This window comes from Dryobates pubescens, chromosome 25 (assembly GCF_014839835.1).
Source record: "Dryobates pubescens isolate bDryPub1 chromosome 25, bDryPub1.pri, whole genome shotgun sequence".
Taxonomy (NCBI): domain Eukaryota; kingdom Metazoa; phylum Chordata; class Aves; order Piciformes; family Picidae; genus Dryobates; species Dryobates pubescens.
Genome location: NC_071636.1, coordinates 7,995,600 through 8,013,663, shown reverse-complemented (window position 1 = coordinate 8,013,663; position 18,064 = coordinate 7,995,600). Strand labels below are relative to the sequence as shown.

At 42.5% G+C, this 18,064-nt stretch overlaps 1 protein-coding gene across 1 annotated transcript; it reads right to left on the bottom strand.

Moving 5' to 3' along the window:
* Positions 1 to 1,229: 1,229 nt before the first annotated feature.
* Positions 1,230 to 17,763, bottom strand: CCDC62 (coiled-coil domain containing 62). The gene is made up of 13 exons (XM_054173289.1): positions 17,566 to 17,763; positions 16,751 to 16,943; positions 16,077 to 16,183; positions 15,247 to 15,348; positions 14,723 to 14,894; positions 14,536 to 14,637; positions 13,257 to 13,345; positions 11,630 to 11,730; positions 10,312 to 10,473; positions 6,213 to 6,390; positions 5,442 to 5,573; positions 3,740 to 3,835; positions 1,230 to 1,742 (listed from the first exon to the last, which is right to left on the bottom strand). Exons 1-12 carry the CDS (start codon positions 17,761 to 17,763, stop codon positions 3,758 to 3,760), a joined length of 1,614 nt encoding a protein of 537 aa, XP_054029264.1. The 3' UTR covers positions 1,230 to 1,742; positions 3,740 to 3,757.
* Between the last annotated feature and the right edge of the window lie 301 nt (positions 17,764 to 18,064).

The window sequence follows — 18,064 nt, the reverse complement described above, 5'->3', positions numbered from 1 at the left end:
GGCGTGGATGACCTTTAGCTCCCATCCAACCCAAATAATTCTGTGATTCTATGATTCTTGGTCTTCCCTTTAAAAAACAGTCAGACAGCAGAGCACACATCCACCCCTGCGAGGAGCAGGCCGGAGCTGAACAGAAGCTTTGTTTTCTTCAATAATAATTCAGTAGGAGAATACAATAGCAAAGGTCCTCCCTGGGGAACTGGTAATGCTTCCAGAAATAAGGCAGCTGAGTTTGGGGCAGCTTCATTTTCCAGATGAGCCTCAAAGGGTGGTAGATAACACAGTTGGTTTCTAAGTCACTTGGTGGCTGAATAAATGAACCCAAACATTCCCCTTCTTCCTATCCCACAAACTCAGGGCAGTCTAAACACAAAATCCTCTTGGGCTTGACATGGGGTATAGCTGGACAGCTTCAGCACAAGCACTGTGGTATTGCTACTAGTGGCTTTATGGTGAAAATTTTTGTCCCAACCACAGCTGCAGATTTTGGGGATGGAGCCTGTAAAGTCTCTCTGCAGGTAGAGGAATCAAGCTTTCCAGCTTCAAAAGCTTGTGGAAACCTGAATATAACCTGAGAAGCTGTGATTCCCTCTGTGGGTAATGTTTGTGGACAAGGAGGGGAAAAGGCTGGAGGACAGCAGCTATGATCAGAATGGGTCAACTAATTTTGAGGCCATTAATACAGGAAGGAATTAAAGGTAATTAAAGAGAAAAGAGAAAATTATATGCAAGAGTTAACCATGGGAAACCATGGTGTGAGTGTTGTATTTCACTGTAATTAATTTGTGGCAGTGGATAGAGCCAGAGGCTCCCACCCCTTAGTGCTACCCCCACGCAGGGAAATTGCTGGTACAGCACTCAGCAGTGGGGGCTTGGCTTGAGTGTCTCAAAACACTCAAACCCCACAGGAGGGAGCAGCCCACGCACAACTCCAGCAGTTGACATCATACAACCCAGGGAACCATCATAAATTAAATATTAAATGTGTTGGACTGTCTGATAAATAGGCAAGAAAGATACCAAAGGCATTGCCTTTATTAACTGATTTGATCTTTTAGTTAAAATTTGTGTTCAGATTGTTATAATGGAGCACATCTTGCCTGATAGTCAAAGATAAAAACAGTTTAAAAACTGTAAGCCAGTCAGATCATGCTGCAGGGTGCTAACAGAGCCCATCCACACACCTGACCCTGAATAAATAGCTCCAGCCTGGGGAAGGGGCCAGGGTGCCCAACTTGGGGTGCCAGCTTTCCCCTTTCAACAATGTCAGAGGCAGTTCCTGGTTACAAGACTAATTGGGAACTTCCTATAAACATTATTAAGCTCTCCCTACATGGCAAGAAGTCCAGAACAAAAACAATGAACTAACAAAACAAGGAATGCTCGGCTGTGTCATACTCTATAAATATTTCTGAGCCACCATAAAAAAAAAAGGAGTCAGAAAAATAGTTCCTATGTTGTAACAGCCACACACTTAAGACTCTTCAAAACAAGCCAGTATTTAACCTGAGCTCTCAGCTATAAAAATAGTTTTGTTACTCTTGGCATAATTCTGTGTTTTATTTCAAGATAAAATATACTCCTGCAGAGTATATGCCACTTGTGAGCCTTTCAAACACTCAAAAGAACCATGGAAAAAAAATGAGGTAACTTTCCATTGCAGCTGATGGGTTGATGGTCTTCAGTTCTCAAAATTAATTCCGCACTGGAAACTTCTTCAGCCACTGCAGGAGGGCAAAGACCTGTATTAGAAGAAAGGAAAAGTTCCTCTGAATTATCTGAAATGATCACATGTGACAATTCACTCTGTGAATTTTCACACTGCAAACAGAACAGAAAGGTAGAATAAAAGCACAAAGAGAAGAAAGGTAAACCAAGCACTCCACAGAAAGGCAACAGACTCAGGGACACCACTGCAGCGTTGCGAAATAAAACCTTCCCAGGTTGTTTTGCACAAAGGAGCAATCTTTGTGCCCTCAGCCAGGTACTGACTCACAGTTTATGACCAATGGCACATGTTCCGGTGTCCAGAACTTAAAACATATCTATTTCCTCACTGCTTTCCTCTTTTGTTCTTCACCTCTTCCCCCACCCACTCTTTCTCTAAAGGAAGAACAAGGTGACTGCTGAACATGCCTGGTGAGGAAATTAACCTAATGTTTATCAGTGCACCTGCCTGCAAGTGATTGCAAAGCACTAAAGAAAAATAAACCCAACCTAATCAGTTCAATCACATCTTTATATGAAATTGAACAAACTTGAATCATTTCTGGTCCTATTAACTCTGCAAAAGCTGCTTTGGAGTTAACTCCTCACAGTGATTCAAAGCCCTTTAGTAAAGGCAGAAAATAAGAATTATGCAGCAGCCAGTGTCTTGCAAAGTCACTAATCCTTGCCGTGGATCTACAGTGGCTTGTGGGTATGTTTGTCGCACCAGCTCTTTCTCACTTGAAGCAAATGAGATGATTGCTGTGGGCTGAGCACACGCTCAGCACTCTGCTGTATCAGCATGGTGCTCAGCAGTTTTGGGGATTTGCTCCTGAACTTTTTAACATCAGTGCTTTCAGGATGCAAGTCACAGTGCTGGCTTCGATCTGTAAACCTCCAGCTTCTTTTACTGTAGGGCTCTTTTTAGAAGAGCAGCTCTCTACTCCGCTGTAATGTTCTGATGGAAGGCCTAGCATTCCAGTTACTCAGCACCCACTTCCTATGAGAGCCCCATTAGTGTGCCCAGCAGACCCAACTCACTCTGACAGAAGACTTATTAGTGTCTCTCGACTTAATGCAGAAACAGCAGAATACAAGGGTGCTACAAACCACCACCACTCCCCCAGTGGCACAGGGGGGGTTTGCTCCACAGGGAAGAAGCAGTTCAGGGACTGAAATTTGAATACACCAAGGGAGACAAACTGAGCATCAGCTCTCACTGGATTAAAGTTAGTAAGTATGAGAAATCCAGTGCCCTACAGCTTTGCACTCCAGCTTTCTGTGTAGTAACTTCCCTTTCCAGACATGTGCTTGGGTTGTGTCTGCACTGGGAGATTTCTCTTTTTTGTCATTTTTTTCTCCACATTGTTGCTAGATCCTATTCAGTTTCAAGTGGGCATTCTAACCATATCTGGTTACTCTTTTGTCCACAGAACCAGACAACACGGTGCCTACTGCAAGCATCCAATTCACATCAGCAAAACAAATGGTCAGAGAGTGAGAAACTTCCTGATTCAAAAACAAAAACCTGCTATGGGTAAGGCTGTGTTCTATATTCTGAAGCAGCTCTATTCAATACCTTCTACTTTTGGAGCTCTGAGCCCAGGAACAATATGCTAAAACAGCCCTTGGCTGTGACACAGAAAAACACTTCCCCATCTCTTACTCAACAATGTTCATATCCTTGATCCTGTTATCTGTAACACACAGAAGGATTTTAACCACAATAAGCAGTGTGCAGGTACTTGGAATGGTGCTGAGAGATCTGACTGCTCAGAGGACGAGGGAAATGCTCGAGAGAAGTTTAATTGTTTGACTAAAGGTATTATTTGCTGCCTTAGTATCTGTTTGCAATTCCAGTACTCACAAGGGTTTTATTGGAAATGCATTCAGGAGTGCACTTAGGACCTTGTTGCAGACTCATCTCAGAAGTCCATAACTTGTATTAATATTGCAGATGTATTTATAAAAGAGGGAAACAAAAAAACCCACCAAAAACCAACAATGAGAAATAAAATTGAGTTGAAAATACCTTCATGCTCACAGAACATCACAGACAAGAGAATGTATCCCTTTCTTCTGCAGCAGATAACTGGGTTCCGTGAAGAGCCTCTGCAAGTTCTGGTGTCTACATTGTAAAGCAAAACCCAAGGAACTCAGATCATAAACATCACAGAGTCACCAGGTTCAAAGTGGTGAGCAGCAGAGACACTTTTTAATTCCCCTCTTCTCCTCCCTCCCACAAGCAGGGCACAGAATCCAACAATGTACAAATTCTTACTGATCAATTCTAAAGGGTTCTATTTGATATGTATGATGTTTTAAAGTGCAGTTTTAAATAGCTGCAGGTAAACCTGGTTTTAAGCACAGATTAGTTGGCCTGCATAGATTAACCAAAACACGCTTGGCAAGTTTTTACCCAGAACCCCTCTGAAAGTAGATCAAAGTTCTACTGATGTGGTTCAGAAGCTAATTCTGCCAGCAAATACCAGCCTGCTTTATTTTCTATCCACTACAGCAATCGTTCTGAACAAGAAGCCAATTTCCAAGCTCAAAAATGCAGTACCAGGTTCTAAAGCAGAGACATGCTCACTACTAAGGCACAGCCGGTTGAGCCGAGCTGAGATGTGCCAACCAGTAAGCAGGAGCCAGACAGCTGATGGGGCTGGGCAACGGCCACAAGCAACCACTGTTTTGTAGAGAGCTTTTCAGGAATCCCTCCTACAAGACAGTCTTTGCAGAAGACTACACTGCTGCTGTCTTTCATGCTGAATGAAATGCTGCAGATGAACTTCAGAACAAAATATCCTTTCAGCTGATGCAAATGCTGGCACTCCTCTGTCCATCAGTCCCAGCACAGCTAAGGGTTTATGGTTGTGAATGTTATCAAAATTGCTTTGTCTGTTGCTTACAGTAACACTGTTCTGCTCAAGTTCATCTAAGGACAAAAGAAGTGCAACATTTTCAGAAGCAGTACCTCTCAGGAGAAAGCTGAGGTTTCAGCAAGCCGTGTCCATGTTAGGAGTCCACTTCAAAACAGAAGACTACATTCTCCCTTTGAGATCACCCCATGCTTACTCATTTCTACCAATAAGTGAGACAATCTCCTTGCCAAATGAGGCAGAAATTATGAAGGATATTTATGAAGCAAATAAACGGCCTCTCCTGCCCACATACTCCAGACAGAAACTCCCTATCAGCGCTCATGCTCAGAAAATAAACTGCCATGGCAGCTACACACAGTTATTTTCTTTGACCATCAAGTGCATTCTCTGACCCTGCAACGAAGGAACTAAAACTATCAGCCCACAACCCCCCTAAACTTATTTAAGCTGAGAGTCTGGTTTAAATTCATATACAAAACTATTCTATGTATCACCTATTCCTATACTGTCCTCCTTTCCACGAACACCCCTAGCATAACCAACTGCTTCTGAATCCAAGTCATACTGGTGTTTGATTTTCTCTAGACCTCCCACAGCTTGCTCCAAAATGACTTCTTCCTCCCATCTGTTTAGACACATGCAGAAGTCAAATCCTGTCATGACCCTGAAAGCCATAAGGAATCCCATAAAAACATCCAAGCACTTAATGTTAAGGTATGCAGGAATTTTCTCTTTAGCAAAGCCTGATGAGGATGTTGTGTATAATATCATAGCAAAATCAAGTATAAAGGAGAAGATGTTCACAGTCACAACTCCTGGCCACTTAAATCATGGAAGAGCCATATATACCCTATCAGCATTGCTGCTGTTAGGACTGCAGTGAGGGGTCGCTTGGAGGAGAGTGCTAAGCTCCAGATCAGCAACCATCTGTCGATACTCAGCCAGCGCACGCTGCAGCTTGCTCATGGGGGAACTGGTGTCCTGGAGGAGACAGAAAGCCAGGCAAAGTTATGAAACGATCTCTTTGAAATACATCAAAGGATTATAACATAGGAAGAATCAGCATCTTTCATTCTGAAACATCTCAGTTCAAATTACTACAACAGAACACTGCTCCTGATGCTAGATGCTGGTATTTCTAACAAACACAGAGGTCCTTCCCTAGTGTCAGCTTTTTAACATCTTCAGATGCTTGTATATGAGGTGCACACACAGCAGCACCTCACTGAAGAAGGAGAGAACAAAGAAAGATATGAGAGAGAGGGAAAACCAGGCAGAACAAGAGAAAAAAACCCAATGTCCAAAAGCTTCTAAGAACTGTTTCCAAGCATACTCAGATACTGTGCTTTACTGGAATTACCAATTACCCAGCATTTATAATCCCAAAGACTTTCAATTCAAAACCTTATCTTTCTTCTTCTTTTTTTTTTAACTCACTTACACTGTTCAAAACATACTGAGATAACAAGGAAATACTTAAGAAAAAATATTTTGCCACCTTTGATTTAAGCCTGATGTCTCATCATTTGAGTCTTTCATGCTGCCAGGTATCTGCTTTCCTATCATCAGTCACAATTTGCCTTAAAATGAATGAAGTACATTCAGCAATAAAATACTGACTTGGTCCGTGGTAGTTCTGCAGCATCTACTTGCTGGCTTAGTCACTGAAAGGTGATTGATCTCCAGAGGGAAGTCTTCATCAGAGAATTTCTCACATGTTTGAGACTTGTCTCTTTTCTGGGTGGATGTCAAACAGATAGAATCCGAGTGAAAAGAACCCAGATCCACATTGTCTCCTCTGTTAAAAAAATAAGACATTGCCAGACATGGTATCACAATCCTTTTGAAGCTTTCAAAGGAAAAACATGGGACAACATGAAAAATTATGGGCCCTGAGCCAAGAAAACCATCAGGCATGTGAGATTACTCTGTTCCTCAGTGTGGTTTCCATGTTTAACAGCTTCACTAGATCAGTTTCATCCTCTGAGCACAGTTTGACATTCAAGCAGTTTCAAGAACAGCTACTCTACCATGTGCTCAGGTATCTATTTAACCTTGCAGAGAGCACACAAAAGGCAGTGTTTGGTTCCTCCCAGTACTCTTGTACACTTTCTTCTCCCAGGACTCTACTCCTTTTTTTCCCTCTTCCCCCCCACCCCCCCTTTTAAATCAACCATTAAGCAAATTTATATTTGTAGCTGTACTTTTCAAGGGAATTTCAGAGTCTTGTAGAACCATCATCTCACTTGGACATCACAGGAGAGCTTTCCCAAAGAGGCTTTGTTTTGTTTTTTCTTAAATACAGCAGTAAACTGTGAAAGGCTGTTTGGGGCAATCTGTGATCAAACCCAAACCTCAGTTGCCTGACTAACATTTCAAGTTGGAGCTGAAGCATACAATCTATTGGGGTACATCTTCCCCTAGGTTTTAAAGCAAAACAAACCCCTTGATTTAGCACTAGGTATATCTAAGTGCATTCAGGAATATGTGAAAAGCAATTTAAACAACAGCTAAAACAACAAATCATACCCTGCCCATCCTTACTGTCCAACACTGACTAACAGCTACCCCAAGCTTGTCCTAGTACAAAAGTCCTTTAGCTCTTAATAAGCGTGTCAAACAATTGAAGCTTTTTGTCACACCTTCCCCACTAGAATTAACTTTCTTATAGCCTACCCTGGAGACAAAAAACATTCTCAATTTCATTTCCTGACATCACAAAATATGCCAAATCCCCCCCACTAAAATTAACTTTCTTCTAGCCTACCCTGGAGAAAAACCATTCTCAATTTCAATTCCTGAAATCACTATTGTATCAAAATGTGCCAAACCCCTCACTCAGCTCCAGCATCAATTAACCACAAACCAACACTAGAAATGATAAAGGCTGTAGCACACCTGAAATTCTCTTGATCACCTACTCCAGCAGTACAGGAGCCCAGTAGCACCTAGCTAAGCCCTTGTGCTCCCTAGGCTGTGTTTTCACTCAGCGCTGTCTGTGGCTTGTACAGAGACGTGCTCTGGTTTCTGCTAGCAGTTGTAAGCTATGCAGTGAATTTCACTTTCAGCTGCTAATTTCCACTTCATACAGTCTTTTAAAAGAGTGAAATAGCAGCCAGGGCCCTAAAATAAAGCACTTCTGTATTCCTCACGCTCCTGAACAAAACAAGCACAGTGTTAGCACTGCCTGGGTGGGGTAAATAATTAAAGAAAACTGTAAAGAAAATACTACCTTCACATTTACATCTCATTAAATATTCTTTAGGTGCTTATTTTGGTGGAACACCGCAGTCCGTATCTGGCAAGAGTGTTACAGAAAGGGTTATTTTTAAATGACATTCAACCTAAGAAAAAGCCCTCATGAGAGATGCCAGCTCCAAGTGCCTGCTGTGTCTCATTTCACTTCTCTGGGGACACAACAGACTTTCTTTTAAGAGAGAAAAGCTCCTGTTTGTGTGCTTGTGACAAGGAAAGGCTCTGGAGAGATGCGAAGGAACAAGCTGTAGCTGCCTAAAACAGAGGATGTGAGGAGATGCAATGAACACAACCAGTTTTGAACACACAGGCTGGGAGGGAGGATAGAAACCCATTTGATTTTGAGGTAGGGAGACAGCTCAAGGAACGGGTGGCTTAGTCCAGCAGTAGTAGACTTAACAAGTAGCTGCTGACACTCCAGCTTTAAAACTGGAACTGAGTGTAAAAATACAAAGGCAGCAAATGTTGTTTCGACGCAAATGAAGTCACTAAGTCAGAGCACACAGAAATTACTCCGGCACTACGCTATTTCACAATCCCTCTTGCAGTTGGATAAGGTATTTGACTGTGTTAATAACCTTCTTGTTGGCTGTTCCAGAATTCAAGAACTCATGTCAAAAATATTTGCTGGGCTGACAGGGAGGTGCCAGCACCCTTCCCTACACACAAAATACATCATCAGCACTATGAAGCCAGCAATGGAAAACTGGAGGATCCAGATTCGAGTCCCAGAAGGAATGTTGTGTTTGGTCTCTGCCATTAATGCCTTCCCAGAAACCCACATTGCAGACTGCAATCCTACTGCCTTCCTCCTGTTTATGGGGTGAGAATTTATTCAGTGGCAAATCAGAGCCAGCAGAAGCTGGAGAGCAGAGGCTGGGATTTACACTAAGACAATCCCAACCCAATTACAGGGCCCCAAGGACCAAATGTGGGCACTGAGAAAACTTGATAGCTCAGCAGCAAATCCCAGCTGGGCAGAGAGCCCTCCTTTACTGAAGGATATCTGCCCTGTCTGCACTGCCTGGCTTGTATTGGTTTCTTCTCCCTTAAAATTCCCTTAGGGGTAAGACAAAAAGTGAAAGCAGTTTCCATCATTCAGCCCCAAAAGGGATTTGGAGGGATGGTAGGGTACCACTTGTGCTGCTGGGGAAGCAGGCAAGAAAGGTCAGGGTAAATGTACAGGGAATAGAGTCTTTTTAATGATTTATGGAGAGTGGAAACTAGAGTCCACACAGAGTGAAGCTCAGCTAAGCAGAGTGGGAATGTGCTAGAACAGCATTCTTTTTCAATGGCTGCCCATTCACCTTGTCTCTGAACAGGTCTCTCTCACTGCAGTAACCACTTCCATAATACTAATATTTTTGTTTGAAACCAAGACAGAAGGAAAGCATCCCTACATCAGATAGTTCCATTCCAAAACATTCCATATCATTAATTTGGACATTGGGCAGACTGGCTGGCTAAAATCCTTAGCAGGTTTAAACAGCTGCTCATTCACTCTACTGGTCAAACTAGCAGCCGAAAAGCTCCTCCTCCTCCTCTTCCTCTGTCTAAAAGGCAGCTATGAAATCTCTGTAAAACTTCAGAAATCCTTCTAAAATAGAGCTGCTAAGTCAGTCAATTTTTGGAAAGGAAATAGAGAAACCAACACAACAAATCCATAGAAAGTTAGAGCTCTGAAAGCCTTGCTTGTGCAGGCATAAAGCCACTTCTATAAATGCAAAGCAGCATTTATATCTTGGATACTTTCCAATTCCACTGAGACACCTGAGTATTTTTCCAGCACTTCCCAGGATTAGAAACCTCACTCTGCTCATCCCCAACCACACATCCTTTTTCCTCCCTGAACAGAAATCCAAGGATGGAGTCCCACAATGATGCACTGGAGAATGGACAGATTGCTGTCCTTTAGATCTTGCCATCTCCTTTTCTTGCCCCAAGTGACAAAAGCAACCTGTGCTGAAGGAGCTGTGTCCTACATTCCTGCCCAGCCACTGTGTGATTTCTCAGCAGAAATAACACAGTCCCTAAAGCTCCATATAAAATTGAGGTTTGTTTCTTGCCTTACAGAAGCATCACTGTATAAGGCCAGTTCTGGCCAGAACATATCTTACCCACCAAATTTACAAGCAGCATCTGGGAATGAAAGAAATGTTAAGATTTTTTTTTTTTACAACCTCCATTTTTCTCAATCAACTTTGACAAGTTTTGTGGTGTTGCAGCTTATTCTGCCCACACAACTCTTGGGGATAAGAGATGCAAAAAATAAAGGCATAAAAAAGAATCATAATACTTTAGACCTATTTTAACTCATTTTAAATTTACTACTTTCCAATTTTAAACCAGCAGTCACTTTAAACATCACTTGAGATAACACAAATCACTGAGAGCTTTCCCACCCAAGTTTCTACATAACTCTAGCTTGTACTTCTCTATTTCTTAAAGGTAACAAACACATAACCTTTCTGAGCTGACACATTTCATCTCTTGTTCAGTCTTGAGACAGCTGCAATCTTCTCCATGCCATGTACTTCCATCACCATTTATGGGTTTGAAACTCTCCAGCCATTCCAGATCTGATACTGGCTTCCACCTGGCATCTTTTTTCATATTGAAGTTATCACTAGAGGAATCAGATTCAGACTTGTGAATGGCAGCAGGAGCCTCTCTGCTCTTTTGGTAAAACAGAATTTCAGTTCTCTCTTCCCAGGTTTTATTTTCACTATCAGTTTTGTCAGATGTGTTGGTGTTCTGGGTCAAAGTACTTTGCAACTCCACACAGGAACTGCTATTAGGCCAATGCCCACTTTCAGGTAAAGATGACTCAAAGGTTTGCTGGTCTCTGCTTTCCACTTCATTATCAGAAATTTCCCTGTTTCTCAATGGCATTGTGTTGTTTGCCTCACAAAATGCTTTGCTGTCTAGCTCATAACTGCTTGATGCAACATCTTGCTTTTCTTCTTCTGTAAGGGCAGACAAGACTTTCACAACTTCTTGGTTTAAGTGCTCTGAGGTAGTTCCTTCTGAGCCTGATGCATCCAGTAACAGTCTATTATCTACTTCACACATCTTGGAGGTGGTTTTTACCCTACTTTTTGGAACCTGCTCATTTCTACACTCCTTGTATACCTCGTGGCTGCCCTCAGAACTAACCAAGTGTGTCTCGCTGTTATTTTCAGGGGCAGAGAATGTCAGATCTGTGCTACAACAGCATGACAAAGGAAACAGTCAGAATGCTGCATTTAAAGACCACACATAACTGTACTGAAGGTTAAAGCTATACATTAACCAGTGGCTGTAGCCATGGCTCTGTGGTACTTCATATACCAACAGGCAGCTGTATCCTGCCAAAACCCAGCTAAAGCCTGGCCAGACTTGGCTGTTACTTTCCAAAATCAGTCTGAGAGTTTTATAAAGTGTGGTGGTTCTGTCTGAACCTCCAGGATATGCATCAACTTCCTTAACTGAAAGCACAATAAACTTTGATTTTTAAACAAAAGTAGCAGCAGGCCAGATTAACACCCCTACCTCCAGCCTACTCCATTTCTAAAACATTAACTGCCTGGCCTGCAGACAGCCTTTTATTCTGTGACTGATACTCAGGGTGTCTCCTGACCAAGTGAAAAAAGGTATGACAGCTTCACTGGACATTTGTGGTTGAGACCAGCAAAGCCATCGTGACACAGCACACATCTCATTTAGGATGTTAGTTGTGGCTGAACAGTGAAGTCTTTCTCTGGAAGTAAACCAATGAAAAACAAAGAGAGAAAAGAAATTACCTCCCTTCATGAGCTGCTGCTTCATGCTTTTGCCTTAATTCCTGACAGCTCTCCAAACTGACATGAAGAAATTGCAAGTCACACTGCTGTTTTAGGTAGATCTGTTTAAAGATAGTAATGCTCATTAGTGAAAGTCTGCAGTGAAGGAACATTATCATCAGGTATTAACAAAAATACCCTTCCAAAAATACCCTTAAAACATTCTCATAAACCATTAATTGTAATCAAACTACTGTCAAAGACTTCCAAATCTAGGGGGGTCATCTCTGCATGTATTTAGGAAAAGTTTTGTGTCAATAAATAGTATTTCTGCAGGCTGCAGTGGTCTTCTAAAATGGAACCACACTGACCCACCAATACAGTATCATTACTGTTACTGGATATTTAATACATGTTATTATGATGTTAGTCAAAGTTATGTAGAATTACAGGACATGGAATGATGACAGTGGCATTTGGCTTTCACTGTAGAGCTGCATCCCCAGAACCATGGGCAGCAGGTTGAAGGGGGTGATTCTCCCCTTCTGCTCTCATGAGACCCCACCTGGAGGCCTGTGTCCAGCTCTAGAGCACCCAAACACAAGGACATGGGACTGTTAGAGCAAGTTCAGAGGAGGACCATGGAGATGATCAGAGGGCTGGAGCACTTCTATGAGGACAGGCTGAGACAGTTGTGGTTATTCAGCCTGGGCAACAGAAGGCTTCAGGAAGACCTTAGAGCAGCCTCCCAGTATTTGAAGGGGCTTACAGGAGAGCTGGAGAAGAACTTTTGTCAAGGCATGGAGTGACAGAATGAAGGATAATGGCTTCAAACTGGAAGAAGCTGGACCTACATTAGGAGTAAATTCTTTTCCATGATGGTGGTGAGGCACTGGAACAAGTTCCCCAGAGAAGCTGTGGAGGCTCCAGCTCTGCAAGTGTTCAAGACCAGGTTGGATGAGGCCTTAAGCAACCTGGTGTAGTAGTAGATGAACCTGCCAGGGGTATGGCAGAGGGGTTGGAACTAGATGATCTTTAAAGTCCCTTCCAACCCAAACCATTCTACGATTCTACAATTTTTTGTAAGCCACCATAGAAGACAACACACCAATCATTGCAATGACAACACCTTGGGAACCTCAGAAGTGGAAACAGCAGGCTTAAGTTTCTTAGGACAAACAAATCTTACAGAACACCACATCCTTTTGTGCTGCACAAGTTCACCTTGGACACATATGTGAAGCAGCCTACCCCATTCCCACTGCCCTTCACATGACTCCTCTGGTTATACACACACCCCAATGAATGGTTATCTCAACTGGATGCCCAACTTTACCGCTGTGAGGGAGGTATTTACTCACTGTAGGACCAAGCAAATACAACTACACAAAAAAGGCTAAAAGCACCATACAAATACAAAGACTTGTACCTTGGAGTTTTCATTTTAACCACCACCAACAACAAAAATATATAATAATCAACATTCCCTAGGGATCCCAAGCATGGCAGAAATGGCAACATTTATTTATTTTAAATCTTAATTACAAACAGCAGGACCTAAGTGTTTTTTCATAGTGCTCCACACAGATATGACGTCATTGAAAAATGCCCTGATAATCTCAGGGTGCAAACACAATAAGGGTTGTACCTGCCGCAAGCTTTCTAGCTCAGTGTTAGTCCGTGCTTGTTTGGACTTGGCAAACTGAAGCAGCTGATCCATTCTCTTTGCTTTCTCAACTGTTTCAAAACACAGACAGCTTTTGCATTACTTGAACAGACACAGAGCAAGTACATTGCATTTGTTAACGTGTATGTCTGCAGCAGCAGGAACAGGTGCTTAACCAAAACACAAGCACTTTCTTAACATCAACAGGGTCTGTTTCCCTGCCAAATAAACAGAGCACAAAATCCACAAGACAACTGAACAGAGTCCTTAGACTGTTCACCAGCACCTAGCTTTATTTTACTAGCAGCAATATTCTACTTCATTAACCAATTTTACTTTTTCATATTAAGATTCTTCCACAGAAAGGAAATCCAGTAGTTAATTCTAATTCGTGCTTTGTGCAGGGAAGTGCTGGGAAATACTTCCCACTACTGTGTTTTCAAAACAAGAAGACATGGGATCAATGTGCCTCAAAGGTAATGGCAGGAAAAAAAGTGACAGGCAAGTAAATCATCTCCCAGAACACATCACCTTTGGTCACATCATCTTTCGAGGTATATTGGTTGTCTGTAAGCAACAAGTAGCCTGCCTTTCTATCCACTGCAATACAGGATTTCTCTCCATCCAAACCCAAAGTGAAGCTATCAACAGATAGCAGGTAGCTGTTTACCAAGTCCTGCATATTGGACACGATGATCTTGAAGGTCTCTTCCAACCTGGTTTATTCTATTCTATTCTATTCTATTCTATATTAAACTGTTTAAAACAAAGCCACCAGTTAAATAAGAGAAAAAGTGAATTTGTAAGCATAATTCTTCCATACAAACATGGGAGAGAGTGAATGGGATAGTAATTTCCTAGGGTCTAAGCTTTAAGCTTTTCATGTGGCTTCTTTTTAGTAGGTTACCATTTTCTAGGCAATGTATGTCAGAAGGGACACCACCACTCCCATGTATTGTATTCATATCACAGGAGACATAAAAGTCTCAAAAATTTTCAAGAGAGAATCCTCTGAGCCATTCACTCCTGCATGCCTCATAATATTAGTGAACTTTGTGCTTTTACACTTTGTGCTTTTTGTTCCTGCAGCAGCCCTAGATACTGCTTTCATAGACTGAAATACAAAGGCATAACCCTTATTAAGCTGCAGGAAAGGCAGATAAGAAGCTGCCTCCTTCACAGCAATTGGTGAACTGTTGCTGTCCAGAAATTTCTGGGCTGTTGAAAGCTAAGCCATGAAAAGCCAACTGCCCACACTTACCAGTAAGCATGAGCTCATCCCTCAGGTAGCCATTTTCTTGTCTGAGCTGAATGATTTCCTCCTCCTGCTTATTACTTTCTTTCATCTTTTCACAGAGATCATCTTTAAAACAAAATGCAGTATTTCCCAAAATGAAAAGGAATCACACTGGTCTGCACTGAATTAGGTGCCCAGTATAAACATTTACCTTCCAGCTTATTTCTTTCTAGTATCAGTTCTTTCAGTCTCAGTGTGAGGTCTTGCACTTTTTTGTTGAGATTGAGTTTCTCCACCTCTGCTGCATGCAGTGCACTTCCCAGCTTTCTGAATTTAGATGTAAACTCAGTGACATGATCAGTTGTTTCAAGTATAGCCGCGTCCTGAAACACCAAATAGAATTTATTCTTGATTACTGTTATATCTTCAGCACATGGACTTTGAGGGAACACTGCCGTGTTACAGCTACTTCACTGATTTTCTTCTGAGCTCTTGATACAAAAAAAACAAACAACCAAACCACCAAACAGAAACCCACCCCAAAAATCAAAGCCAGGAAACAAGCTTGTTTATGAAAATAAACCAGTTTGTCTGTTGACCACTTTTCCCTTCTCAAACAAGCTTAAGAGTTAAACAGCAGTGGGCTCAATGGTGACTAAGCCACTGTGGTACAGTCACCAATAACTGCACTGCAGTCTGACCACATTTAGTGCCTGATGAGACAACAGATGTTACCTTCAGCTTAAGCATCGTAAGAAGCTCCTGTTCCCTTGCCTGCAGCTGGCCTGCTTTAGCAGACAGTTCAAAAACTGAGCAGTGGAGACTTTGATTTTTCTCCTAGTGAACAGAAATAAAGAGTGTCAGCTACTAATTTAGCGATTCAGTGTTACTATTTTTCCAGTAAATGTGTACACAACTTTTTTTTTTTTTGAACATCATGAATGGCAGTGTGAGGTCCTGGAGAAAAGAGGACTGGGGTAAAAAATGTTCCCTAATTTGGTACAACCCAACTTGCTTGTGATTAAGGGGCTTAATATCCTGTAGATCTTGAAGTCAAGCCGATTAGAGAGATGAAAGCGCACAATACTGCTTCACTGTGTTGCACACAGAAGGAAAATTATCCCAATAAACATATAATTGCCCAATCACTTAAAAAAAATTTTAGAATCCTTAAATAGTAATTATTTTCATATCCTTAAACCATTTTAAGAATGTTAATCACAGTAATGAAAAGCTGTAAACAAAACCATCTGGAACTTCTTAACCAAGTAGCAGAACTGTACTGGGATCAGCCCTGCCTCTCGCAGTCACAGTGCCTGACTTTTTTGGAGGCCAGCTGATTTCCAGTGGTGTTCTCCAACAATAAGCAAACAGTCAGGAAAGCTTTTTTTGTCTTTAGTTTTTTTGTTGTTGTTAATAAATCAGAGCTGCACCTTAATCTAACAGTGCTGTACTAAAAGACAAATGCAGCTCAGGAGCCTTAACATGAAGTGTTTATTCACCAGTGAAACCAATGCCACTTGCATTCTGCTCATGCATGGACTGCAAAATGAGTCCACTCCTACCTCCAGAGCCTGACAGCGAACAGTTGCATCTGTTACTTTTTGAGACATCTCTTTAAACTTCTGTTGTGTCAGTGATTTTATGATTTCATTTCTCTTCTTCAGCTCACCTGAAAATAAAGGAGACAAGGTGAGAAAAAAAGCTGCCATGTCATTTTCCCAAATGTCAGAAATAATTCAATGGTTTTAAAATAATGGATGCTGACACTGCATACTCTGAAGGAGGATTCCCTGGCTACCCAGGTCACATGGAGTATGAACTCTGTGGTGACCTCTGTACCATGCCTGTCAAGCAAGGCTGTTCAGAACTGCCAAGTGATCGGCTGGTGAAGGACGTCAGAGCTGTGCAGCAGAACCTCAGGGCACGGGGCTCCATGGTACATCAGTAAATAAGCAAATTGTTCTCTTCCCATTTCATCAGGTGATTTACTTTTTTAACAGAAGCCAGAACAATTTACATATTCAAATAAGAAAGGGCTATCTAGTTACCACACCCCTTTCAAGCTCAGATTACTTTAGTGTCATCGTGGAAATTTGATCTCAGAAAGAAGACAACCAAATTTAAGGCTGAAGGGTAGGAAATACATCCTTGCATGATGCAAAGCTGTTACTGAGGGGTCTAAGCACCTCAATGTACTTAAAAGGATGGGGAACATATTCTTTATACACACACTTACTGTTCAGCAAATTGCATCGTTCTGCTAAAGTCAGTATTTTCTGCCGATCACGTTCCCAGGCCAGAATCTGTTTCTGATGCACTGCAACCATGTCACTGAGTTCCTTATCACGATCTTTCAGTTCTGCAGTTAAAAGCTGGATTTCTTGCCTCTGCTGCTGAATGGTGCTGTTCTCAAGGTTTGAGCTAAGTTTCTACAAAAGGCAACACATGGAACAAAATTCAACATAAAGAAGCAAAAAATTCTCTGAAAAGAATGGAGGTTTGAATTTGAGTGAAAATACTTTTATATTACAGAGACCCGTCCCAAAAAAAGAGTTCCTTGCGCTTGTGGTACCGCTCGTGGCCCCTAACTAAAGTTGTTTGAAGTACAATGAGTATTTTCATGTTAAAAATAGAGCTCTGATCGTTAACTCCGCTTTCATTTTTTACCTGGGGTGCAGCAGAATGTGGCAGTGATGAACTCATAAGGGACAGGGGATCAGCGGTCTCGCAGGCATTGGTGAATGGCAGTAGCTATTTATGACTGTAACGCTAAGCATGGAGGGTGCCTCTGATGTAAGCAGTACCCGGTAACCCGCCGCGACGGTTGCTTATCTGGCAACCCTGCAGGAAGCCGTTGAGAACTGACCGGGATGGGACGGACCAAGGCCCTGCGGCCTCTCACGGGCGACAAGGCCTGAGGAGTGCCCTGAGGTGCCACCAGCTCAAGTGTGCAAGCCCTCTATGACCTCTTGGGCCTTGCCCCGTCCCTCAGCCCCGCCGCTCCCGGAACCTTCCTCAGCTCCGCCAGTCCTGAAGTCTCCCGCCCCTCGCCAGCACCGCCCGCCAAAACCACCGGCGCCCTCGCCCTGACGTCACGGCACCGCCCCGTCCCCTACACCTGCTGATTGGTTCCCGCCGCCGCCCGTTGAGCAGAAGCTCCGCCCCCTTGACACGATTGATCCGCAGGTTCGAGTCCCGCACCCACCAGTGTGTAACTGCAAAGGCAGGTGTGCCCTCAAGATAGATCATTCCCAACTGAAAACCTCAGCTCAGACAGAACAATCACAGAAGAAACGACCAGTACTGGTAGAGGGCACAGTGTACAACGTGACACCCCTTGGGTTTGACTTCTTCTAGGTCTTAGACTAAATGGAGTCCCTGTCAATGTTACTAAAATGAGCAGTAAAATACAAACACCAAAAATCAATGCTTGAAGCTGTTTGCTGAAGGATGGAGAGCACAACAGCACAGCTGGCAGCTTGCCTCATCTGCTGCCTGAACACTGTGGAAACAAATAGTAGGCCCTATAAAGTTGTGTTAGCTACTGCCA